Here is a 27,703-nt window from a genome sequence, read left to right on the forward strand (position 1 = left end):
CCATCTCATTATTTACAAAAAAGCCTCCTGTGTAATTACTAATCAAGAATAATGTTGGCTAAGTACTTTTCAAGGTGCTAGTAAACTGCACTCAAAAGAAACAATATTAGGACTCTGAAAGGGACATCGTCAATGATACTTCAGATTTTTATGTTAATAACAGATCAAATGGCAGTGCATACTGGTTAATGGAGCTACTTAGAAACAGAAAGTTACAATTGGAAATGCCCCAAGTATCAGTCAAGTTTTTACTGATAGGGTATCAGAGTCTATGCCAAACGTAACTCCCAAACCCTGTTGTTGGTCCACTGTCTGTTACTTTATGTGTGTATTCACACCAGGAAAGTCCTTTGGTCTGCTTGTTTGGTGGTTAGCTTTCATATTGTACGTTTTGAAAGTGAACTATAACTTGTAAACAAAGCCACACGGGTGCAGATCATTGCTCCCATTGGACATAAATGACGGGACAGAGCACTGACCGGGAAACGAAGAAAAACAACTGTGGAAGTCCTGCAAGAACCCCCTCTATTCTGCATATCTGTGCTGTTATTACAGCTGCAGTATCGTTGTAACGGGCAAGAGCAGCTCATTCAACACAGATTTTGCAACGTTCTAATTTTAATTTCGGAACCCTGTCTGAAAATACGAGCTGCAGGCCGAAAAAGACACTTTGCTGCGCACCGAGCTAAAACACGTAAGAAACAGCATTGCTAAGCAACAGTGCACGGTTCAGGTAAGATTTCGGTATAATGTTCACTGCTACGGTGGCTTGTTAAGTCCAAAGAGTCGTATGTTTTCGGTAGTTGGGTTGGATTGAGGCCGGTTTGCATTCACACCAGAAACCAACCGCATCAGAGTTTGTTTGGAAGCAGACTGAGACCACCTCAAAAAAGGTTTTCGGTCCAGTTGTTTGGTCTGGAACATGGTTCGCTTCAGTTTATTCACACCCACACAAAAGGTCCAGAACAAGGGGGAAAACAAACTCTGGTCCGTTTAAAGCGGACTAAAACTGGCAGTTGTGAATACACCCTATGTCAGCCACACCTGGAAATTATTTTTAAATCACTGCCAATTTTTGTGTGCACAGCTTGTAAAACTGTATCCTTACCATTTTCCATGCATATTCTTGTGCCCATCTAATGAAGCTGGGTATTCCCTATCATTTTAATTGTCTTTCACCCTTTACAATGTTGGGCCAATAGAGGCAGAAGACTGCCTCTATTGGCTGCTGCAGCTCCTTGTCAGACCTTGCTGTCCCTGTCGGGGTGACCTGTGAGAGCAAAGCTGGAACACTTGTTCTACGAGTTTATAAAGTTCAATGTGCCAAGTTTACGAAGCAGGAGAATAGCTTTTTTTCTGTAAGTTTGCTTTTCTTTTTGCTGGTTTGGGTAAGTTTAGCCTTTAAAAAGACTGACAGTCATAGTAATAGGAAAATACACCCCCTTTATCCTATGTTTTTAAGGTATATTTTTAAAAATTGTTTAATTTTGGCTTCATTTTAATTTAATAAATAATGACATGGCAGAATGTGTGTTAAGTAGTTTTGTATACTTGAGGTAAGATTTTAGAAAACCTGGTAGAGATTAGCTCATTTACACAACAAAATAAAATAATTTATTCTTTTTCCATGTTTGTACTGGGTTTAAAATACATGATTTACTCTGGCTGAGAAGGTTTTCCGAACCAAAACTAGTTAAAGTTAAATAGGAAGGCTAATCTTATTACACCTTTCTATAGAATAAATCTGGCATGCTTAATAATGTAGACAAATACTGTCCACAATGTGTACTATGTATCATCTGATTTAAGTTGACACTGAACACTTTTTCTACTCGATATTAGGTTTTCAACGGGTTTTGAAAAAGGTGATGCAATCTGACAGAAAACAGGGTGCCTTTTCCAGCTTGTCACCATGCCTCTAATCTCTGTAAACACATCTGCATATAAATATGTCTGCATATAAATGTGCATATTTATAGTCATCCAATCTGCATAAAAATATGAACACATGTAGGCAAGGGGCAAGATAAGTATCAGAAACATCTAGTTTGCTTTTACAGACTGAAGAATGTCAGCTAACATTGAAAAAAGGGTCTTTGGTCGAATGCAAGTGCTCCGTGTGGAGCAACGGATGGAGAAAACATTAGACAGATGAGGATTTTCAGATAGACCTTTTGATTGTCCTTTTATTAGGTTTATTATTATTATTATGTATCTACATTCAAACAATTTCTGTTGCTCAGAAAAGGAAGTTATTTCCCCAACAGCCATTTTTTAGGCATCAACTGACTGCACTGACACAGAGAGAGAGAAAGAAGGAGCCACCAGACTAGACTCAGTGTGGTTTGAACTGCTTTGCTTCAAATAGCAAAGTAATCTGACAGCTTTAAATGCTAATCATACTCTGTGTAACCAAAAACTATTTGGTTGAGTTCTCAAAAATAAATCGAACATCACATTTAATCCACCACAAAGTTCAACTTTCATATGACTTATTACTTTTTTCTTGCTCCAACTCTTTTTGGTTCTTCTTAGAAATATTTAAATAAATGGCCTCCCTGCACTTATAGTGCTTTATCAAGTCCAAGGACTCCAAAGCGTTTTACACTACGATCAGTCATCCACCCATTCATCCACCCTTTAAACCACAAAGGGGATAAACTACACATAGAGGCTCAAATATATGTTTATACCCTCATTCATATATCCCTTGAAAATGTCCAAGTCAACCATAGATGCATTTTTTTATAGTCATCAATAAGCCTCTGGCATAATTCTGACTGGAGACTTGACCTCTCTTCTTGGCTGAAGTTCATTTTAATTAGTTAATTTAAAATGGCTGGTTACCTGGCATGGCCTCAGCTTTTTAACATGGTCCATGTTGGAAGGTTTGGGAAAGCCATTCCAGAAGTTTAATATTAGCTGCTGCTTTATCTAATCCAAAAGCTGTTTGGATGTGTGTTTGGCATCACTGTCCTCTAGAAACACACAACTGTGTCCAAGTTTCAGCTTTCTGATCCAAGCTGTCCCATAAAACAAAAAGAAATTGGTTAGGATGTTCAAGAACAACCCAGGAATCACAAAGGCTTCACCCTGCCAGCATGAGGTTTTCAGATATAAGAACGGTCAAACATGGTGGCGGCAACATAATGCTCTGGGGCTGTTTCGCTGCCAGTGATACTGGTGGATTGTACAAAGTAGACGGAATAATGAAGAGGGAAGTATGCTTCCAATTTCCTTAACTTCGCCTCAGATCAAGGGCTAAAGGGTTGAAACTTAAAAGCAATTGGGTCTTCCAATGGGAAAATTATCCCAAACACATCAAATCATATTTTGACCATACAACAGAGAGTATCAAACTTTATTATAAACCGATGGGAACAATGACATTTTCAAAGATAAAGTGTGTATGTTGAAAGTAAACTTCTCTACTCTAAAAAATACTGCTCCCACAAAACAAACCCTCCTACCCTACTCACTGTGACTGTAGCCAGCAGGCCCTCCGGCACGTTGGCCACTATGATGCCAATGAGGAAGATGACGGCCTCGAGCCAGGTGTAGCCCAGGATAAGTGACAGGATGAAGAAGCTCATGCCCAGAAAAACTGCCAGAGCAGTGATGATTTGGATGAAATGTTCAATTTCAATGCTGATGGGCGTCTGGCGCACCTCCAGTTCAGACGCCAAGGTGGCAATGCGACCCATCACAGTTTTGTCACCAGTGGCTATCACAATGCCTTGAGCTGTGCCTGATGGGAGGCAGAAGCTCTGTCAGTTTTAGACAAAACGTTGGGTGAAAATGTCTTTACAAAGTTATCAAATATTTAGAACATACCATTTTACAAACTTTTTATTTAATTTCACTTCAAAATGGTGAGGGAATCCTCGGATAATTCATTCTTTACACATTAATTTCAGGTGGAAGTCACAAATTAGTTAATTGTTTTCATCAAAATATTCCAGCTCTAAGTGAATTCATGATATATAACAAGATGTTAGTCACAGCTTTCAGACAGGTGACCCGATGTTTTTCTGAGTAAGATGAAAAAGGGAAAAATGAGTGTTCATAGTGAGGTTGACATGACAGAAGGTGAATCATGTATATTGTAATCAGAAAGGAGGCGTGATGGTGACGATGATGGCTCAATACAGAGCTATGATAGATGGAGGGAAATTATATGTGCAGGCTAGTGAATGATGGCTAAGCAGCTAAGATGCTGCACTAAGTGATTGAGAAAGACATCTGAAAGGTATTAAAGACAAATGTTCTTTACCATGACTAGCTGATTAGCTACTATCCACCAATGGCCTGGTCATTTTGTATGTGCTTGGAAGCAGGGCTTGACATTAACGTTTTTGCTCAGCGGCAACTGTGGTTAGTAGTTTTCCAAAGTTACTAGCCACTCAGCATTTTCATCAGCCACAATGTTGTTGTTGAGAATTTATGATTAATATGATTAAAGCTGACTATGGCGTGCTAAAGTTTACTTGAACTAGATTTACAACATTTTTAAATGTGAATGACCCTTTTACACAATCATATCAAGACTACAAAAAATATTTACCACTTCAGGTCATTATCAAGCATTCAGCTCCGATAAGGTTCTGTGCAGGGGCGTGTTTAGGGTCTAAAAACATTGGGGGCTTTAGCCCAAACCCAAAATATTTATATTTCCATAAGACAGTTTATAAGTAATTTAAAGTTAAAATAGCATAGGACATTGTACCAGTTCTCTGTCTCGGCTGGGTTTAGACTGAATGTAAGTTATTGTGAATCACACAAAAAAGGTTTACAATAATTTTACTTGTTTTTTATTTTTGTTAGAAGCTGAATGAAGGATAAGAAGAAACAGAGTTTAGGACTAATGAAAAGCCATTTTACTGAAGCAAATAATGGCACATTTTGAGGTATTTAGAAAAAAACATAACCTGAATTTTTGATGACAAAACCTTTTCTGAGATGTTTACTATGGGCCAGTTAAATGTGCTTCTTCTGTCATCTACATAAATAACCTTTTTAAACATTGCATTCTCATCAAAGTGTTCCACTCCTAAGGCTCCATTGTCTTAATTTCTTACATTTCAAAAAAGGAAACTGGTATAAAGTAGATTTTTATTAAATCTTAGTCAAATGGTAAAATCCTAAAACACATTTATTTTAATTATGACAAACTTTCGAAACATTTCATCAAAATTGTTCCTTCTTTTATGAACCTGTTCTCTTTTATCGCCATCTTTTCAGCCCTTCATTCCACTTCTGGAGAAATCTGGCCTGCCAAAAAAGTAAATGAAACATTTTACACAGTCTTTTGTTCTACATGTGAGACATTAGTGCAGTTCTTACTATTAATCACTTTGAGAGGAAAGGTGTTAAGTTGTGGTGTTTAAAATATAGCATAGAGCCTCATCCTGGACCGTATCAGTACTAATATTACAGTTATTAATAACTGTATATATATGGTATCATTGTTTAATTAGTTTAGTTTATATAATATTACATGTGTAATTCAGAAAAATAAAATAGTTAACTAATCAATGGTCCACCTGTGATTAATTGCTATGATTTATTTCTTAATTATTCTGCATCTTTAAAGCCAGAGCTTTATGTTTAGAATCAGCACAGAAGATATGAAAGAGAAGAGGGAGGTTTACTTTTGCTCTTTCTACTACGTCTTTCTGGCAGGAGATATTTTCCTGGTTTATTGAGCAACACCTAGTTCTGTCTACATGTAGAACTGGACTATAAGACTGGCTGCAGCAATGAGATGTAATGTGTTGATCTGAAGGACCTTTTATTGTGTTCAGCTACGTTAGGATTAAATGCTTTTATTTTGACTGAAGTAAAGGACCAGATATTTTCACATTATGATGCAAATCCAGCATGTGTAGATTTACCGCTATCTTCAGCCTGGGTTCTACCGCTCTGTTATACGCACCAGCCTCCCACTCTCTGGTTGGCTCCTCAGTTGCTCTAAAATTATCCCTGTTTGAGGCTCTCATTGTAACTCTTCGGGTAATGAACGGGGCAGGTTGACGGCACTGGAGTGAACTGCTGTTCTGGACTTCTCCAGAATGGAGTGAGTCTCTACCTGTGCGAGTAGTTGTGCATTCGCGGTGACGCGAGTGCGCAAATAAGTATTTTTTGTTTCTCCTTTTAACTCACTGTCAGGTTAGGTGGAGTGGGAGGTGACTATGTGGAACACAATTGAAAAAAAACCCTGTTTGTTTTTAAATAAAAATGTGAAGTCCAATACCATTTTGTGGGTGCATCTTTTTAATACCTCTAAATTTCTTCTATCAAGAAGTCCGGGGCTATTCAGAAAACCAACGACGCGCCTGGTTCTGTGTAAAGCTCCCTATATATGAAAATGTGCAGTGTTGTTTCTACTTTGTACAAATTACCACCCCCAGCGCGACACAACTGTCTTCTCCACAGGGACCGTCTGTCTAAAGCGATGTCGATCATGAATGGACCAGAGAGCAAACGCCGTTCATGGGAGTTGTAGTGTCGTAGTATTGCATTTCAACTTGCTTATTATTTCAGATCCCATTTGAGAAAACCACAATAAAAAACTGTATATCTAATTCAACCCGCCAAAGTGGCTAGTCGGAGTGGTTGTGTTACCCGCCACTGCTAAAATTCACCCGCATTTGGCGGGTTGGTGGGTGTTAATGTCAGGCCCTGCTTGTAAGCAAAACTAAATTAACTTGGTCCCTCCTTGACAACTGATTCTGTATTAAAAGCGACATCACTGCAGGCCAAAATAAGTAATCCAGATAAATAACCTATTTGCCACTATTTGTTTACAGGATTAACCTTCTAAAGCATCCATGCATTGTCTTTATCCACTTATTCATGCAGGGTTGTAGGGGAGCTGGTGCCTATCTCCTGCAGTCATTGAGAGAGAGGCAGGGTACACCCTGAACATGTCACCCGTCCATCACAGGGCAACACAGAGACAAACAAGACAGACAACAATGTACACACACATAGTTATACCTATGTACAATTTAGAAAGACCAATTAACCTAACAGTCATGTTTTTGGACTGTGGGAGGAAGCCAGAGTACCAGGAGAGAAACCACACATGCACGGGGAGAACATGCACACTCCATGCAGAAAGACCCCAAGCTGGCAGTTAAACCCAGGACATTCTTACTGCAAGGCAGCTGTGCTACCAACTGTGCCATCATGTAGCCTCCTTTTAAAACACGTGTAGCTACTTTTTTAAATACTTCATGTAAATTGACATAACTGTCATTCAATTTAGGAAATTCTGTGTGGAAAACTCAAATAAGACATTTAGTTTTAAATGCACATCTGCAAACAAGTGAACAAAAGTGATGCTGTGATGGCTGATGATTGATAGTTTTATCTGCAAGAAGGCTCCCATATCAATTTCTGCTTAGGTATAATCTTGGGCCAGCCCTGCTCCTAGATTTTTAAGTTTAAAACATCCTGCTTTCACTGCTACTTTTCACTCTTGCAGTTTGATTTGCTATTAAATCCAATTTTTTATCGGCAACATCATATGCAATTCTTTAAGTCAATACAAAAATGAGGTAATAATAGTCCTATTAAAATTTGTCTAATGTCCAGTACTTACTAAAATGCCTTGTAAAAGTAATTTCTTCCACAGGTAGAGAAAAGAAATTCATGTTTTATATTTGTTAAATAATTGAAAAACCAGTCAATTCGTAATCGGTCAGTAAAGCAGCAGAACAGTTAAAGAGTTGTAAAATTAACAGTTTATGGAAGCTGAAAATACAGTGTGAGTGAGGTCAACTAAACAGACTGGCCATTATTTCAAAATTAGTTTGCTTTGTGGTATTACATGCACTGATTTGATGCATGGCTCACAATGACATTGTGCCTTTAAGATATGGTGCACTCTGAAGAACAGCTTTTGATTCTCTTGACCAAAACATTCTTTCTACAAGTATTTAAGGATTTCAGAATAAACGTTTGATATCTCACATTTTTCACAAACATTTCTGAGCTGGTAAGAGAGGCAGCAGAAGCAAGATGGCACTGGTGTGTTTGGCTTGCTGTCTGTCACCCCTAGTTTTGTATTTGTTTGTGTTTATCATATTTAGTATTAGGGTTGGTAAATCAAGCTTTTTCCAATTGAGACAGTTGGCTAAAATAAACTTTGAGAAAGTAATTCAAGCATTTGTCACCACTCAGCTGGATTACTATAATGCACTTTATGTAGGGGTCAGTGCTTCGTCCACCACTTATCTCCAGAGGGTGCAAAATACTGCAGCTCATCTTTTAACTGGCACTTGGAAGTTTTAGTACAGTCGACCCATTTTAGCTTCCCTTCACTAGCTGCCCATTCCTTTTAGGTTTCATTTTAAAATGATTTTATTTGCTTTTAAATTCATCCATGGCCTTGCCCCATTCTCTCTGAGCTGCTGCAGCCTTATACACCCAGCCACTCTCTCAAGTCAGCTGATCAGCTGCTCCTCATTGTAACTCATCTTAAGGGTAAACCTAGAGAAGATCATGCTCTTGCTGTAGCAGCCCTTGAAAATTAGACAGATGTCTGATCTGTGTGTTTTTAGATTTCTCCAGAAAACCCATCTATTAATCCTGGCATTGTGAGATGTTTGTTTTAGGTTATTTTTACGCTGTTTTATATTGTTTTAATATAGGGCTGATGCTTGTGTGTTTAATTTTTTTTTTTTTTTTTTACTTATTCAACTGTACAGCACTTCGGTCCTGTGCTGGTTATTTAAAGATTTAACTGGGACATTAACAAAGGTTAAACCTAACCAGCTAAGTTTGAGTAGCTTAGATTCTAGATATAATCCCCATACCCCATCTTGTTCCATTAAATATCAGTTCCTTCACTCCCTTCCACGGGATGCACACCAGATCTAGCATGAAGGGATGGTGGCCTAGCTCAAACAAATTCACCACTGGGTAGTAAGTCATAATAATGTTTTGCACCACATGGCTTGAAAACAAGCATCTAGTAGAGATAAGAGACAATCTTGACCGGATTTGGCCTACTGACCCTCGACACAGTTGGTGGAAAAGAAACAGATGCTGCGGGTCTCCAGAGGATTGTCATGTGTTGACTCAGGGGAGCGAGTTTGAGGCTCAGATTCTCCCGTCAGGGACGAATTGTCCACCTTCACAAGAAAAAGGGGAAAGATGGAGAAAATGTTATCCACCGACACAGATGTAATTAGAAGAGGGAAAAGTGGTGCGAATGACTGAATAGACATTGAAATGGCAATGCTATAAATAGCAAGAATTTTTGTTTTTACTATATTGTTAACATTTTGTTCAATAATATACCATACAGCACCATATATATTTATATATATTAGTGATAACTGCAGAGTTTTTTACCTATCCTCGCCACTCTGCATATGCAAGATAAACTGGTTCCAGTTTCAGCCTTTTTTTTTGCCATACTCGCAGTTCTTTTAAATGTTTTAATTATTTATCTGACTGCAGATTCCTGTCTAAACTGCAAGTTCAAATACACATCTGCCCTACTTAAATGTTTTATTTTCTTGTTTTGTCAATGTTCAGGGTCCCACTTAAGCACTCTATTAAATGTTTGAGCTTTATCAGCATGAGATTAATCTACTACAATAAAATAATTAATTATTTTACTGTAACATTTCTATGGAGAAATCAAAAATACATACAGAAGAGCAAATGGGATTTATCCAAATAAAAACATCATAAATGCCTCTCAAAAAAGGCTTCAGTATCAAAAACTGGTTAAAAGTTGGAAAAAGAGAACCAAACAAAACCTCTGCTTGTAAAGCTATTGATCACTGGTAGGATAAAAAGAAAGAAACCCCACTTGAGAAATCTCCATTTAAGAATCAAAGTGCATATTTTTGACTGAAAAATTTAAAACGTTTTCACCTCACAAGTGTTTCATGAAAAAATGTTGTTCAAAGATTTTATTATTAAATACTTATGGCAGCAGTGAGATTCCAATCCCAGCTTTTTGTCAGTTACCCAAAAGCATTAAATAGAGCACTGAAGTGTTAATGATTACAAAAAGTTCATGTACTGACAAAACTTTTAACAGATCACCATAAAATCTATGGCCTCTGTATTATTCATGAGACCAGATTTACAGATAGACTTTTGGTTTATGACCAAATATCAGAAAAACTAATAAAACTACTAATATTCTCACTAGACCATGGGAATCATTTGCAATAAAGATGCTGAGGACGTGTCACAATCAATTTGTGAAAAGTCTATCTTGTATCCATTTTTTGCTAAAACTGTTCATATATCTGAATGAAACAAGAATATAGAAATTGTCCCCACAGTAACTAGACTAGTAATACTGTGATGACCTTGGTTTGTGAACTTGCCTTCTTATTATGGTTTGTATTCCTTTTCTTTTGACATAACGTAGGACATTGGACTGAAGAACATTTGCTTGACTGACATACATCCACAAGTGGCTTTTACAATAATGCTGTCATTATGCATCCTGTTTTCATTACAGAGCATTTTTAATTATTTTCTTGAGAGCAAACATCCCATCCACTTAACATTTTCTTATATGTGTGGGAAGTATTCTGATGAAATAATGAAAACAATTATTAGAATAACAACTCCCATGTAAAATATAATCATCAATTGTACATTATTTTTCAGGTTTTTATGTTACCATCTATTTCTATTACCTGTGGCTCCTATCATCATTTTCAGCCAGATAACTCTTGTGCAATACAACAGATCATGACCTCAAACTAAAATGAGCAACCTCCTTCTGGTAGATGACATTTATTTGAGTCACTTAACCACATTTACTTTGATTAGTCTATAAGAAAATCATAGCACTAGTAGGCATTTTTTTCATATTTTTCAGACAGTAAGCTGACAGGAAAGGGATGGAGAGAAGGGAAAGACATGCAGCAAAGGTCGCCTGAGCCAGGAGTTTTAACCCCTGCGTTTAACCCTTGCGCCACCGCTGCACCCAGTCCTTGACAAAGTCTAAATGTCCCAAATACCCTGATTGGAACATGAAAAGATTGTTTTGGCAAAATCAAATGCATCCAACATACTAATAAAGCAGCACAGTATTGCTCTTTCAGGGGTTTAATGGATGTGGACGACAGTTATTCTTGAAAACTGAGAAATCAATAAGTTATTAATAAGATAATAATGCTATAAGCACTTACATTACTTATGTGAATCTTTTTCCTTCATATTTAGTTACTCTGATCTTATAATTAAAATGCCAGATGGTTTCATCAAATATCTTCAAAGAATAAAGTTTGTCTGACACTTTAAGAAGACAACTGCTGAACTGTTTTTCATCAGTCACCTGGATCAAGGTTTACCAAGATTTTAATAAGTAACAGGTCCTTTTTTGGTTCTTTGTGTTTCTTACTTAATGGCAGAGTCTCTGCTAGACAGCTTAAATAAGTGACCCCTTGTGACATCATCAGGCAGCAATCATCTCACTAGAATAGGAAAGCGTGTGTTGGTGGCAAATTATAGAATCCGAGCAGAAATACAATTTAGTACTTTATTTCAAACCTTGTTCTTAGGTAGCAAGAGTTTCAAAACACTAGATAACATATATCACTGCTTGAAGGCACTTCATCAAGGCTACCAACATGTATATTCCAAGGAGAAAAAAAACAAGGATGCATTCATTTTAAAAGGTCACGGAGTTCTAAACTAGCAGAACACAACATTTTCTGCAGGACAAAAGATTATTTTGGCTAAGGCTTCTATGTGTTGAAGGCCGTCTGCAAAGGTTCTGTCCGAGGGTGAAATCTCTGCAATTACGATACTGAAAAAGTGTGCTATTTATAACTGAGAATCTCAAACCACTTCCTGACTAAACATCCACTCAAGTTAAATTGTTAAACCTGGGATTTTGTAAAATGAACCTTTAAACAACAGACCCAGTTTACGTTTGAACGACACCATCATACCACTTGTATTGCTGGTATTCTACTTTAAGCTATGATCTCAGTGAAATCTTAAAGCCCCATGTGGTTTGACCTAGATTCAGTCCTTTACCTTGCATCCACTGGAAGAGATCACTCGAAGGTCAGCGGGAACCCGGTCTCCACCTTTAATCTCTACCAGGTCTCCTAAGGCCACATGTTCTGCGTTGATCTGCATCTTCTCCCCCTCGCGAATAACCATTGCTTGCTGGCATGGAGATAAAGATGAAGAGATACTGTCAGGAGGAGAGAGGGAATTTTGCACTGAGAGATGATTTATTAAGATGAGGGGTGAGATGTAAAAAAAGAGCAGCCAGAGGGTGTAGTAGTATATTAAAAGCTGATATAGAAGAAAAGAAGGAAGACGGAAAAGATAGGTAAGGGAAAAAGGCACAAGAAGGGAAGGAAAAGAGCATAAATAGATTAAAGAAGGAGGCAATCGAAGTGCTGGAGGTGGATAACGAGAGGGGAGTTTTTATGCAAACACACTCACAATCCAGAGCTGGCTCAAACATTTATTTTCCTTTGTGCAAGCTTATTAGGTTTCCACTCAAGTGAGTGTGTAAGCCCTACATGAGGGATAGATTATTGATTCAGAAAGCTCTGAGACTACCACCTAATGCATCGCTGTACCTGTGGCACCATTTTCTTAAAGGATTCCATGATTCGAGAGCTCTTGGCCTCTTGGAAGTAGGAGAAACAACCCGTGATGATCACCACGGCAGCCAGCACCACGCCCAGATATAGCTAAAAAGAAGAACAGAACTGCATCACATGGGGTACATAGTGTCTTTACCCACTTAATTTACTTCATTTCAGGCATGTCTGACCATAGAAACCATCTTCAAACTGTTTAGTACTTAATGCTAAAGAGCAATCTGACAGAAAGCTTTGCAAAAGTGTTCATACCCCTTGATCATTACCAGAGTGTGTCACATCAACACCCGAAATTTATATTATATGGGAATTTTAGACAAACAGAATGTAGTTTTGAAGTAGAAGATAAATAATACATGGTTCAGCCTTTTTTTTTACTATTAAAACTTTTAAACAGGTTTTGTGTATTCAGATTCCACCCTTTTGACTGCATCATTTGAACACATCAATGTGCCTCTGAATTGTTCGATCTTAGCTCTGGCTGTTGTCCTGTTAAAAGGTGGATCTCTGCACCACGTTCAGGTGTTCTGCAGGTTCTTATTAATTTTTCTTCCAGGATTGAGATGCCCTGGTGAGGAAAAGCATCTGCAGAGCCCACCACATCAGCATGAGGGTGGTGTGTTCAGGTGATGTGCAGGTAGGTTTTCTGCTACACAAAGCTGTTTGCATGTAGGCCAAAAAGTTCAGTTTAGGTCTCATCTGAGTACCTTGTTCTAATTTACTGTGTGCCCTACATGGCCTGTGGAAAACTGCAAGTTGAACCTTTTTATTTAGGTGTTTGAGGTTAAAAGAGACCTGAAAGAATTGAAAGCCCATATTTTCAGATTTGTTTTAAATAAAATGTAATAACAATGTATCATTTTCCTTCCACTTCACAAATTTGTATGTTGTCATAAAATTTAAGAAAAATACATTTTACTTCAAAGGGGTATGCATATTTGTGCAAGACACTGTAATTACAGAAGTTCAAGCATATATAGAACTAAATTCTTGTCATTTTGACATTCAGTTTTAGTCCAAGAGAGCATCTGTGTGAAACAGTGATCTGTTGGGCCACCAAGAGAGTGAGTGTTGCTTTGTAGTCATATATCATTTTCAAAGATATATTCCAGTGTATTTTTGTTTTGCTTTTGGTATCTATTTTCAGCTATGCAGCAAAAAAAGTTTCTATGGGTTCATCTCTCACTGATGCAAACAAGACAGCCAGTCACTCTGAATGAAAGCATCTCCAGCTGGTGCACTCTCTGCCTTGGACTGCTGGAAAATAAAAGTCTTAAACCATGAGAAGTTTGCTTTGTCTAAGATTCTGCTTTTATTTGAGTGCAACAACACAATATTTTGTGTGTCACACTTGAAAGACATTTTTTTTTACTGTGGATGTGCAAAATGTTCGGAACCAGAAAATAGATCTTCTCAGAAAATCTCTCGTTACTCTTAGCATTTGCCACAAACTTAGTGTTCTGCTTCTGTTCTGTCCCACGTGGTGTTTGCAGATTTCCCTTCTTTTTTCCCTTCTTGCTGGGGAGGAAAGCTGCTCTCGCCCACCTGCTGTGCAGCTGCTACACCTGTCCCAGCAGGTGAGTTTGAACACAAAAACATGAAGTACGAAAGACATATATGCAAACATCCAAACATGAATTTTATAACTGTGCAAATAATTATCCAATTTGAGTACAAACCAGAAAATGTCAAAATACTTTTATCACAAAATAATAAGCTTTTATCTGACAATAGGCTTGTGTGAGGCTCTGTGGGGAGTTGATTTTCATCTTAAATAACTGTTTGAATTTTACAAGGTGTCAAAGCTGCAGCCAGTGGGGGCTTTAAAGCAGCTCACCAGAGCATCTGGCCGTGCACACTCAGAGCTGAACGCAAAGATTTAATCGCAGGGAGATTAAGTTTATCGTGAGTGAGCACGGCTGTATCTACTGTTTGTTATGCAAGGTTTTGATACTGACTAGAGTATAGTCAGAGCTGAATGATGATTGCATAATGACTCACAGCCATAAGGTGCAGCACGGGTGGCGATGGCTTTATTTGCTTCGTGGTTGATATGAGTAATTTTCCATGGCAGTGCCAGTAACGTTGGCTATTTTGTTACATCACTGACTGAGGGGGGAGGAAGGAAATAGGGGCAGTTTTTACATTACAGGCAACTTAAACAATAAAATAAAAATAAAATAATCTGTAGATTTACTATGAAAAGAGACTGCATTTATGTTTGGGGCTATTTTTTGCTTTTTTTCTTTATTTTTAGGCTCTTAAAGTAGAATAAAAATGATATTTTTAATGTAGAGCCATTAGTGTGGCTTCTCCTGGTTCGTTTTAGTAAACTTGTGTCCTCTATTGGACCTAATGAAAATCTCTGGAGCTGATCTTTGTTACGATGAGGGCATGAAAAACTAGTAAAAAAAATAATTATTTTCGACATCTCTGGTAAAACCTTCCTCTCTTAACCAGCATTAACCTAGTGAGATTGAGTTATCGTAGCTCATCTGTTTTACTGCATGGGCCAGCCTTTGCTTCCTACAAGCATCAATGGCCCACTGTTCCTTCCTTGGACCCCATTTGGCAGATGTAACCCCTGCAGACCAGGAACATCCCACAAGAGCGCCTTGATAAGGAGATAATTAGTGTTATTAAGTTCCCTTGACAGTGGTCATAATATTATGACTGATTGATGTGTATTGCATGTTATCATTGCAGATGGCCTGAAAAATAAAGCAACTGAAAATAGTTTTTCATCCGTCAGATCTTCATAGAACTATAAAACTAAATCAGAAATTACCACCTGAAGTTGGCCTCAGTAGATCTGTAAACAGGGTGTATGCTTTTGCAGAACTGTGTCTCTCCCCAACAGTGTGTACGATGTGTTACATGTTTCCACCATTGCTTGCATGCTTTTACATTTATTTTCTCACATTGTCATTAGCTGGCTCGTCCTCCAGGCCCGCCTGGATGCTGTAAGCCAGGAAGCAGAGGACAGCACCGATCCACAGCAGGATGGAGAAACCACCGAACAGCTGACGGCAGAACTTGACCCACTCTGGGGTTGTGGGGGGAGGAGTCAGAGCGTTTGGACCGTCCCTGGCCAGAATCTCTGCAGCTCTGGCATTGGTCAGGCCCTGAGGGAGAGCAATTTTTAGGGATGAATGTCCTTTTGCTTGCAATGGATATCTTTTTACAACATAACGGCCCAGTTTTTACCATGGCTTAAAGGCAATTTCACTGCTTCAGCTGCAGAACATTAAGTATTCCTGCCTGGCCTATTTAACGCAATAAGCACAATAAACTACGTGACTCTTCCTGTAAGAGTTGCTTAGCTGGGACTTTATTGAACATTTTATTCAAAAGTCATGGTCTGATTTACATAAAATCTCTATATATACTGTAAATAAGAGGAATACTAACATTGTATTATATTTTTTAGCTACTCACACTGAATTCAGCAAGTGTGACATTACTGCTGCCTGAACAATTACCTGTGGTCCTTATTTATCTATTTTTCCATAGTCTAAGCAAGATCAAATCTGCTTCACTTCACCTGCAACGCTGCAATATCAACCTTAACGGCAACAGCAAATGTGGCTACAGCAAAAAGACTTGGTGATGTCTTTGTATCTGTCTGTGTAGTGATTGTACAATTTTTTTTTTGCTTCATAGAATGCAAGTTTGTTTGTGTGTGCAAGGGATTAAAGATGAAGGAGGGCCCAGGTGAGCCGGGCACGCTGTTGTGGGTCTAAGTCTACCAAAGAAACGCTTGGTCTCAGTTTGGATGTTACCTTCCAGGGAAGGCAAGCACAGATTACATCTTTATGGGATATTATAGCAACTCTTTACGGTGTGCTTGTGTGTCAGTGAAATACAGAATGTTTGTGTGAGCTTGCGTGCGTGTGCTGTTACCCGTGTCAGGTCCACTCCATAGCGTTTTCCCAATTCATCCATGGATATTCTATGGTCATCCTGCAAGGATAAAATATTTCTTTGTAACTTGTGCTTCATGTGAACACAAACAGAGTCTGTATTTGGCAAACCGTGAAATAGAAACTAGTTATGATTCTATAAGGAGTCATTCAATGTTATATACTATGTGATCTGAAGTTGTATGGCTGCTGGAAGAAAAGCAGTGCTCTACATCTGCCCCATCTTACTGAAAAATGCTTTATTCTTGGATTCCAACCAGGTTCAGGGGATTCCATTAAATTATTAATTTCTCATGACAATTCAGAGAGGTCAGAGATGTCCGATCCCACTGCATCTCATTGTGCTGAATGCCTGAGCTTTGTTTTCTGTAAATGTATGTCTGCTGCATTCATGATGGCTTATAATATCGTTTATATGGCAAACTCTCCAAATGTACAGAAATGTACACTTCTGTACAATGATTTTGTTTTGTGAACGTATTCTAATCCAGAATGAGTCACATGTTTACAAAGTCAAAGGGACATTTTTGTTTATCTGAAAGCACAGCTGGAGAATGGGTCAAAATAGCATTTTGTTCTTGGCAGTATATTGCTGTTTTTCACTGATTGTTATCATTTTTGGAAATAATTTAAATCCTGTCCTCTTTTGATGAAAAGGGTGTTTGTATCCAGGAAGAGCGAGAGAGTGAGTGAATAATGAAAATAATGTTATATTTTGTAGAATTTAGGCAAAGAAAGCCGATTTAACCTGAATATTAAGTGTGAAAAATCAATTTAAACAGATATTTTGCCTGTCTGAATGTTTGTGTGGATTAGTTATTATACAGTCGCACAGAGGCTGTTCAATAACTCCTTTGATGGTTAAGTCTGACATCAGCAGGTCCATCGTCAAAATTGCCTTCTGAAGTAAAACGATGTCTAATATCTAAATGTTTGCTGCACATCTTAGTTAACATCTCAATCTGAGGTCACACCTAGGAAAGGATTTAAACGTCTACATTTAATTATGTTTGGCAAGACTAAATATGCATCATTCATTCCTGAACTGAATTTAAAATCTCTCTTTTTAATTAGAACGTGGCTAACCAGCCACACAGTTACTACACTTCAGTCAGTATAACAAACACTTTGTAAGTAGCGTTTATATTTATATAAACTATGAATATAATTTTTTTTTTCTTTTGTTAATTTAAACAGAGCACATCTCAATCTGGTGACATTTAATCACGTTTCAATCTGGCATGATTAGCCGTCATAAAGTAAATTTTCCACATGGCAGACAGGCAGGATCTGGTCATGTGACACTCCAGTCTTTGTGGGGAGCTGCTACTGATAAAATGCCCTTCCCTCTGTTTTATACCTGACTTAAACAAAAGGCCTAGGGTTCAACCAGGCCTGAAGTTGTTGCTACACATTTGGGTTTGCATAAACCCTGTCTGAGCCAGCTCTTGGAAGAACTGAAAGAATATTCGAGAATTTGTGCTACTTCTAATTTTCTTTTTTTTCCTCGTCATATTCAAGAAAAGATTAAGTATGCAAAGAAACTATTCAGAGGTTCTAACCAACAGTGCAATGTCTTTAAATTACAGTACAGATTTTGTAAACTAATGTGCCTAAACAAAATCTGAATTTTGTTAAAGTACTTTGCAGAGCTTTGAAAGTGGAGAAACTCCTGATGGACTATAGTTATCAGAAGCAGCATATTTAGGGAGCTACACATTACACAGTTGAAGTAGCTACACAAAATATTTTGTGAAAACTTAAACAACTCTCTATTTGAAAAGTGACGAAGTGTAAAACATAAATCAAGTTTTCAGTCACTCTATTAGCTTGATTCAGGCACAAGTCCTCCCTCTGATTCTCCTTACTGAGAATGCTTTGACCTATGGTTACGTAGCCAGCTTAGTCAAAAACTGTGAAGAGACGGAGAAATGCCCGGAACCTTCCCAGAACATGGTAGTTGCTTTAAGGGACTTACTGTGTACTTTCTGTAACGTTCCCATAGCCTACCATTTACTTTCCAGAACTTACCTTCATAGTATTTTTATGGAACCAGTTATTTTTCCAGAACTTACTGCTTTTTTTTTTTTTTGCACCCTATACGTTACATGATAGTTCCAGGTAGAGTACCTGGTAAGTTTGGTAGAGTACCCAATTATAAATCACCTCATAATACAGCCCGGTTCTTGAAAGTACTCAGTAAATTCTGGGACAGTAGCCAGTAAGCACCAAGAAAGTTCCAAGAAAAGTAACATTTAAGTTCTAGAACTGAATGAGATTTTTAGTCTGTTTTTAACCTAGTGATTTCCAGAAAATACATAGTAAACTCTGGAAAGTAGCCTTTAAGTTCTGGAAAGTAACCTCTAAGTTCCAGGACAGTATGGGGTTCTTTTTGTCATGCTACCAAACATTTATACAGCTTTCACTCAAAATTCTGGGAGAATTTGATGAATGGGTCCTGCTTCAGAACTTCTCAATTTCACCACATTAAGATCACACTGACTGCTGTTTTTGTCAGGTAATAATACTGGCTCCTTACTGCCACACTCCTATAAATTTTCTAATGGCTTTTAACGGATTGCAGAAAAACTCACTAATAAACCAGTATGATTTTCCATAGCCAGAAAGTCAGCTTGGTGCCTTGTCAACGCATCAATAAAAAGGCCGCTGCCACTAAATGTTTGTTTTGTTTCTCTTTACCAGGTGGGTTTTAATGCGGAGAATGAGTCAGTTTTATGATGGGTGCTTCCGTATTGGAATTGTTTTGTTGGTAATAACATTTTAAAAGAACTGATATATATTTTTAAGTCATTTAAGGGCATTAAACCAAAAAACATTTAATCTTGCCCTCTTTGGAGGTCTTATAAATATTTCTTTACTAAGAGCTACCTCAGTTGACGGCAAGTAATTTGGCCACAAATCAGCTGAACCACCCTGTGTTCTCAAAACATTTAGGTTTTATTTAAATTGGGCTATAGCCAGTATTGATCCACCAATAGCTAGAGGTGATTAAAGGGGTTTACTGTGTAAAAACAACAGAAAAGGGAAGAAGTAAATAAAGAAGCAGGTTGGGCAGTGATGAGAGTAAAATCTGACAATCACAAAATTCACTGTGGACAGTTTCAAAGGGATTTTTCTCCTTTAATCAGGTGCAGGCCTACTTTATAAATGACAAGAGTTATTTTTATACACATAGTGCGAGAAGTAAAACTTAACCCAGTTTTCATGGGCATCGCTTGGTGGCATTCTGACAGCACCTCAAATACATACAGCTCTGCAAACGGCAAAAACCCAGCACCAGACTGCTAATGGCCCACAAAGTATTCAGTCTTTCTGAGTACAAAGAGGAGCAGCCAGAGGGAGGTTGAGCAGACAGAAGAGAAACAGGCTGGCATTGGGGTTCGTCTGCAGCCGACTGAATTGAGCAGGTTGGATTCACATTTTGTTTTCATTTATAGCCTTGTTAAATAATCTAGTGTCTACAGCCTAACGCCATTTGGGGATCATTTGGGAGCAGCGGAGTTGAAATTAATCACGGCACAGGGACAGAATGTTTTTCTCACCAAGGCCACCTCCTTCTTCAGCTCTTCCAAGTCCCTTTCCTTCTTCTTCTTCTTCCCTCCCCTCTCAGCACCCCACTGTGGAAAAACAGAAATATAAAAACAGCAGCCTAAACTAAAGACATTTACATTCATAGCAGTATATTACAAGTACAATGGGCTTGTGTATGCTGGTTCATTTCAATCTCTTAGCACTATTCACTGAATATGGAGGAGATTTTTTTTGTCACAGTCGAAGTTCTTCATGTGTGTGTGTATGTGTGTGTGTTGTGAACAGTTGGAAGAATGGTGCATCATGGAAATCATCTGCCGCTGTCAGTCTCCGCTTAGCAGCACATGTGCATGTCAGTGCACCAGTGAAGGAGGGATATGCCGCGAGAATGTGAGAGCAGAGTGTGCACGTGAGTGACACGGTGAAAAACTAATCAAAAAAAGAGCCAAAGAGGCGGTGGAGAGTGTGAAATGTGTTTGGCATAGCAATTTCCCCCCACTGTGCGCGAGGAAGATTACCAGGCTGTCCTCCCATAAAGCTAAATGGAATGAGGCCTGATGGAGAGAATACAGGGAAAATTACAAAATAACACAGATAAACAGCAAGCGAGGAGGAACAAAACTTATTGGGGAGGAGGGCCATCACCTTGAGTTTTTTTATCTAAAGAATGCTCAGAGATTTCATTCCCCTTAAACATGTTAGGATCACAACATACATCAGAACCTTGCAAAGGTATTGACATGCCTTGAATTTTCTTACATTTTGTCATGCTACAGACACAAACTTACATTTGTATCCAGCCCTCTTTACTCTCCTACCCCTTAATAAAGTTAGTGAAGACTAAGGAACCCAGCAGACAACTCAGGAAGAAAGTTATGGAGAAGTTTCAAGCAAGGTTAGGTTTATAAAAAAATAATAAATCTTTTAAACATCTGGCCAGGAAATTATATACATCAGAAAAGCAGCCAAGAGGCCCATAGTAACTCTGAAGGACCTGCAGAGGTCCACAGCTCAGGTGGGAGAAACTAAAAGAGTGCACTCCTTCACAAATCTGATCTTTATGGCAGTATGAACTGAAGAAAGTCATAAAAAGTCCAGTTTGCAGCTTGTCACAAGCCATGAATGGGACTTTACCCTGATCACACTATCCCCATGGTAAATTATGGTGGTGACTGCATCATACTGTGGGGATGTGTATGTTTCAATAGGGAACCTAGCTGATCAGAGTTAATAGGAAGATAGATTGAGTTAAATACGGAGCAATCCTGGAAGAAAATCTGTCAGAGGCTGCAAAAGACTTAAAGCTGGAACAGAGGTTTATCTTGTAGTAGGACGACGGCCCAAAAAGTACAGCCTAGACTACATTGGAACGGCATAGATCAAAGCACATGCATGTGTTACAATGGCCCAATCAAAGTCCAGACCTAAATCCAACTCGAAATCTGTGGCTGTACTTGAGAACTTTTATTCACAGATTGTTTTCATTCAATTTGACAGAGCTGGAGCTATTTTGCAAAGATGAAGGGGCAAAAGTTCAGTTTCTATATGTGCAAAGTAGAGACCTCAAAAGAGTTGCAGCTCTAAGTCCATAATAGGTGGTCATACAAACCATTGACCCAGGTGGGCTGAAAGCAACTACACGCCACATTTTTAAACTTTTAATTGTATAAAAACATCCTGGACACCATATGTCCTTCTCCCCTCCACCTCACAATTATCCTCTAGTTTGTGTTCGTCTATTACCCAAAAAATCCAAATAAATACACAGGAATGTGTGATTGTAATGTGATAATATGTGAAAACATCCATCTGGTTCAGAAACAAGTGCTTTGATATATTGAAACATGAAAGAAAGAATTGGGACTTACCCCTCTGCCCATACTTGGTGTCCAGACGTCTATAGGTTATATTGTAAAGAACAAGCTCAGGGGTCTGGCCTCTGTTGAGATCTCCCGACCAACACGTGCAGAACACACTGGTGGTGGCTTTTTTTGGGCCTGGCACCCCACACCACACCAAATATCCCATTCCCTCCCTCAATGTTCCCTTCTCTCTAGGTAACCCGAGCTACACATCCCCGCCCCACACGGTTCCCAGGGTTTCTCTCCACTCACTACCCTCATCAGCAAATGCTTTCCCACCTGCTTAATATTCCCACACACGGCCCCTTGGTTAACAACAGCTCATCAATCACTGCTGTCAGCGCTACAAATGAAACCTTGCTCTCTACATAACATATACAGTATTTACAATAAACATGATAATGAGGGATCGATAAGAGGCCCTGAGGTTTATAATGAGGAGGCAGCAGAGTGTTCAGCTGTTGGGATTCTGATGCAATCCTAGTGTCTGTTGTCCAAATAGATGAGACGCAGTAAGCTGTGCTGCTGAATCCAGTTTTCATTGAGTCTCCAGCTTGAATTCAAAGCCAGTACAACGCCTCGATTAGCTCACAGTCTGACACCTTTCCCGACATAAGGCAGGTCACAACCCCCGTGTTCACACAACAGATGCAGCTAGTGATCCTGTGCAAAATAAGCTCCAAATATCTCCTCTCTAGTTGCCAATTACTTTGAAGGTTGATTTTGTGCTCGAGTTCTTCCTACATAGCAATATGACTAATCCTAAATAAAGTGCCTACTTCAGTATCCTGTACCATTTTCCTCACATACGTTTTTGGTCTTGTTTCAGTGTTTTCCTAAATGTTTGGAGCTCAACCGAAAAAAATAAACTTTGTCATGAAGAGTTTTGCAAAAGCAATTCAAATACACTCTATTGCCAAAGGTTTTGGGTCAGTTACCATTACCCACATGGACTTAAGTGACATCTTATTCTTTTGCAGCACAACATAATCTACTCTACACCAAACTTTACACTTGACAAAATGTCAGACAAAATATGCTTCTCCTGGCAACTACTAAACCCAGACTCATCCCTTGGAACACCAGACAGAGAACCATTGATCAGTCTAGAGAAAATGTCTGCCTTGCTCAAGAGTCCAGTGATGGCGTGCTCTACACCACTTCATCTGACACGGCATTGCACTTGATGATGTAAACCTCGGATGCAGCTTCTTGGCCGTGGAAACCCACCTCTCCATGCACTGTTCTTGAGGTATTTGGAAGTCCACATGAACTTTTGAGATCTGGTACCAAAGACTTCACAGAAAGTTGCTGACCTCTGCACATTATGCCCCTTAGCATCTGCTGACCCCACTGCCTACCATTCCTAACTGAGCTGTTGTCATTCCTAACTGCTTCCATTTTGTTATAATACACAGTTGACTGGAGTAATTAGTAGCAGGAAAATTTCTTATTGCTTTGGTGGGCTCTTATCGCAGTACCATGCTGGAATTCACTCACCTCCTGAGCAAAGCATTCCTTCACAAATGTTTGTAGAAGCAGTCTGCATGCCTATGCGCTTGATTTTATACACCCGTGGCTGTGGAATAACTGACATCAATGATTAAGAGGGGAACCCAAAGAGTTTAATTATATATTAGGGTAGTTTCATTTAAAATGAGAGAAATATAATATCAAAAAATGTCCCCTCCAAAAATATAAAAAAGCAAGACATGAAAGGAAAAATGAACTTGAATTTTAATGAGTGAAATAAGTTTTCAATCCACACCAAAACCTGACTTATTGGCAACCACAAAAGTAGGATATTTCTTGTAGTTTGTCATCAAATTCATATACATTTGAGGAATGGTTTTGGCCCAGTCCTCTGTACAGAAACTGTGAGTCCCTTGGGTTTCTTTGCTGCTCAAAGATTCAGGTTTCTACACAGATTTTCTGTAAGATCGAGGTCGAGAAACTGGCCGGGCCTCTCCATGATCTCAATAGGCTTCTTCTTTAGTCACTCCTTTGCTGCTTTGATGGTATATTTTCTGTGTTTGTCATGCTGGAAGACCCATCTTCATCGTTCTCAATGTGGGAAAAAAGGAAGGTTCCAAGATTTCTGTTCACGATAAAATGATTTGATCCAAAAGAACCCAATTTTGGTCTCATCTGAGCACATCTTCCTTCAAAGCTTCTCTGAATCGGTTAGATGTTTGCTAACAAACTGAGACAGGTCATTTACATTGGCTCCTATAAGATTTATAGTGTGTTACAATTTTTGTTCTTCATGACTGGTCCCAGCTGCAATTTGATCATTAACAAGCTCCTCATGGGGACTTGTGGCCTGATTTTTCACCTTACTCATGACCATCCTCTCTTCATGAGGTCAGATTTTGCATGAACCTCCAGGCTGAGGAGGTTTCCTATCCCTTTTTTCCCAATAACTGAAACACCAGCTATCAACTTCTCATAAAACCTCTTGCTGATGGTCTTGTATCACCTTCCAGAGTTGTGCCGATCTAGGATCTGGTCCCTGACATCCTTTGACAGCTCTTTAGTCTTGTCCTTGGAGGATGAGAGGTTAGGAAAGGAAGAAAATTAATTCTCTGGAGATATGTGCTTAATGACCATAATGAGTTCAGGTCACGAGGATCTGCAATTGATTGACTGATTGATCTGTGCCACATGTGCACATACCTAATCTTTGGGAGCCATGATGCTGACTTGTTTGTAGGAGATCAAACCCTTATTACCCTGGGCTGCTGAAAGTGCGTGCTTTCATTATTTCTTAAAAATACATCTAAAATTTGTATTTGATGCCAACAGTGACTGTTGTACCTTGAAGTTAGTAAAGATTATTATCTTTAAACTGCAAAAGTATTAGTCAAGTAAGTCTTTATCCTTTTTTCATGTCTGAACTAGTTTTTGACCCCTATTGTTCCACCCAACACAGTCCAATAGTACAAGTCTGAAAGTGGTACCAAAATTTGGTATTTGGATTGGCATGTCAATTTCCTAATGTTTTTGTGCTGCTGAACAGAGACAATAGCTTAAAAGCATGCAGAATGAAGGCCTTTTGTGAAACCCCTCATGAATTGATCACATTTAACAAGCGAAGACGTTTACATTTACCAGTTTGACTGTCATCCTACCAGGAAATGTTTTAGAGTAACTTTACTTTGAAACATCACATCTCAGGTTATTTTATGTACAAAGGACCATATAAATAAAATACAAGCAAGGAGAATCTGTGGTATAGTGTAAGGAGAATAACCTAATCATTAATGTGAGTTGTACATAGAAGATAGACTACAGCCAGTTAAAGTCTGTTGTGATCACCTAAAAAAAAGGATCAGAGCACATCTAGCTTCTTGATAAAACTTAATTAATTCAACATTTGCGGCAACATGTTGTCTATATTTTGTAAGTAGTGCCATTTTCTTTGAAGCCCATCTGCTGGAGCGAACATATCAGAGCCAGTGACTTAAAGAAATGGAATAAGCAGATTAAGAAGGCTGGCTCGTTTTTACAGACTGCCACAAAAGCCCTACAGCTGACTGCAGAAAGAATAATGTTCCACAAGCTGCTCAACATAACAGGCAATACTGCAAACCTCCACATGACATGCTAATTAAACAACAGAGTATCTTTAGTCATGCTTGTTTGGTTCTTTTGTCCCAAAGATTGCTACAGGATGTCATTTCTCCCTGCATAATAACTCTTCAATCATTATTATAATTTGTTCATATTCTCTTTTGTTTGCTTCATACAATACAATCACCAAACCTTTATCAGGTGCACCTGTAGAATTGCTTGTTAATGCAAATAGCGAATAAACCAATCACAAAGCGCAACTCAGTGCAGTTTGGCATCTACAGTTAAGGAGGGGGTAAAGGCGAGTTGCTGCAGTTCAAACCGAGCATCAGAATAGGGAAGAAATGGGACTTAAGGAACTGTGAATGTGACATGGTTGTTAGTAGCAGACGGGTTGAAGTGTGTTTCAGAAACTCCTGATCCATGGGATTTACACACCAACTATCTTGAATTTAAAGCGAAAGGTCAGAAAAAGACAGCATATCAAGTAAGTGGCCTTGCAGTTGGCAATGGTCAGATGAGAATGTGCATATAGAATGGTTAGAGGGTTCAGGTTGCTGATAGCAGTTTAAAGGTGTGGGGGATATTTTCTTGGCACACTTTGGGTCCATCAGTAGCAACTGAGTATTATTTAAAGTTCTCACCTCACCTCTATGCGTATCTTTTCAATATATGTAGAATTTCAAGGCCTTGGGACACATTTTTGTGCAGCAATACATGTAAGAGTTACAATAACGGGAAGATTAAGCTGACTGAGCAGCTGACCACTTGGGTGACCCAGATTGGTATGTTCTGAGTCATTTTTTATTATTTTGGCTATTATGTGAGATGATATGACCTTTTTATCATTGTTATGAAGAGACATTAATTTCCTGTAGTTGCTTTTATATCTTGTCACTTCTTTATAATTTTAAGTACCGGTAATCATTTACATTTACTGATACATGTCTATATACGAAACAGTACGGGTTTTCCAGCATGCTCATCAATTCTGTCATTTATGAGAACAAATCTAATAAGATTCGCCTTATTAGTTGTTTATTAACTGAATAATTACAATGGAGTGATTGTAAACAAACTGCTGCTAACTAGGTGTAGATTAGAGCACAGAATAACCCCAGCAATGCTTTTCCCCGCTAATGCAGCTCATATGTCAACCCCCCCGTCATCCCTTCCAACTTAATGTTCCTTCATAGGATAACAGGTGAAACTGCTTACACCTGTAGGTATGCTCCCAGTATGAATATCTAGGTAACATAGATTTGTGGTCGTCTTTCTGTTGAAATGGTAATTGACACTGAGAGCGGAAAAGTGCTGCTTGGCATCAGGACATGTGGCACAGATTACTTAGATTTCCTCACACCATCCTTTAGCATGATTTCACAGGACTCGACAGCACACTGTTTTGGTATATTTTGAAAGAAATCAAAAACAAAAAACAAGCAAACAAAAACATTTTTTGCAGGTTTTGCTCCATGCTAATGATAAAAATGAAAGCCTCTTTCACACTGGTTTTGTGCAAGCAGCATTTAGAAACTTCATTTTCCATATATAGTCGGTATGAGGGTTTTCACCATTGGGCTTCAACATATTTTATATGCATATTTTAACTCACAAAAATCTAAGATCTGTGTTTGCTTTTTTGCTCCTTGTTTAACTTGTGGTGGTGAAGACAATTGGTGGGACAAAATATTTAAACACCACAGCTTACCTGACTATTGTTGCTGTTCATGTCCATCCTTTTGTGTCCACCTGTACCCATTTACTGATGGCAACTTTCAGCAAAATTTGTATAGACCAAAGTCTATGAGGATTGTTTCCAACACATTGTTGAATCTACTGTATGCCATGAAGGATTAAGGATCTACTGAAGGTAAACCAGGTACTAGCAGCGTGTACCTAATAAAATGCCTGGCGAGCATATGTGTTTTATTTTAATCATGTTTTCAAGTGGGTGAGACTATCCAGATTGTCTTCTCAATAAAATAACCCATGCTGATTAAGACTTTGTTTTCTGAAAGTAAGTGAAGTGAAATAAAAGTTTGTGTTGATTGTCTTTCCCAAACAGCACATTTCTATAAAAAGCGAGAAAGATCCTCTACAGTCTGGAAAATTCATTGAATTAAGTATTCAGTTGTTGAAAGAACTAAGCATAGGCAAAGAAAGAGAAAAGAAAAGGATG

General features: G+C 38.5%; 1 protein-coding gene across 2 annotated transcripts in view; it reads right to left on the reverse strand.

Moving 5' to 3' along the window:
- atp1a2a (ATPase Na+/K+ transporting subunit alpha 2a) overlaps positions 1–21,981 on the reverse strand; it is a 69,500-nt gene extending 47,519 nt beyond the window's left edge. Inside the window, exons 1-8 of one of the 2 annotated variants that reach the window (XM_047367042.1) lie at positions 21,955–21,981; positions 20,098–20,172; positions 16,515–16,574; positions 15,533–15,736; positions 12,588–12,701; positions 12,028–12,162; positions 9,023–9,140; positions 3,480–3,748 (exon numbers count right to left, since the gene is read on the reverse strand). In XM_047367042.1, coding sequence (XP_047222998.1) covers positions 3,480–3,748; positions 9,023–9,140; positions 12,028–12,162; positions 12,588–12,701; positions 15,533–15,736; positions 16,515–16,574; positions 20,098–20,172; positions 21,955–21,966 — 987 coding nt within the window. In that variant the 5' untranslated portion in view covers positions 21,967–21,981. Of the gene's footprint in view, positions 1–3,479; positions 3,749–9,022; positions 9,141–12,027; positions 12,163–12,587; positions 12,702–15,532; positions 15,737–16,514; positions 16,575–20,097; positions 20,245–21,954 lie in introns of those variants that run through there. The other variant, XM_047367041.1, reaches the window with a different exon arrangement.
- Positions 21,982–27,703: the final 5,722 nt, after the last annotated feature.

The sequence above is a fragment of the Girardinichthys multiradiatus genome, chromosome 6 (genome assembly GCF_021462225.1).
Source record: "Girardinichthys multiradiatus isolate DD_20200921_A chromosome 6, DD_fGirMul_XY1, whole genome shotgun sequence".
Classification (NCBI taxonomy): Eukaryota; Metazoa; Chordata; class Actinopteri; order Cyprinodontiformes; family Goodeidae; genus Girardinichthys; species Girardinichthys multiradiatus.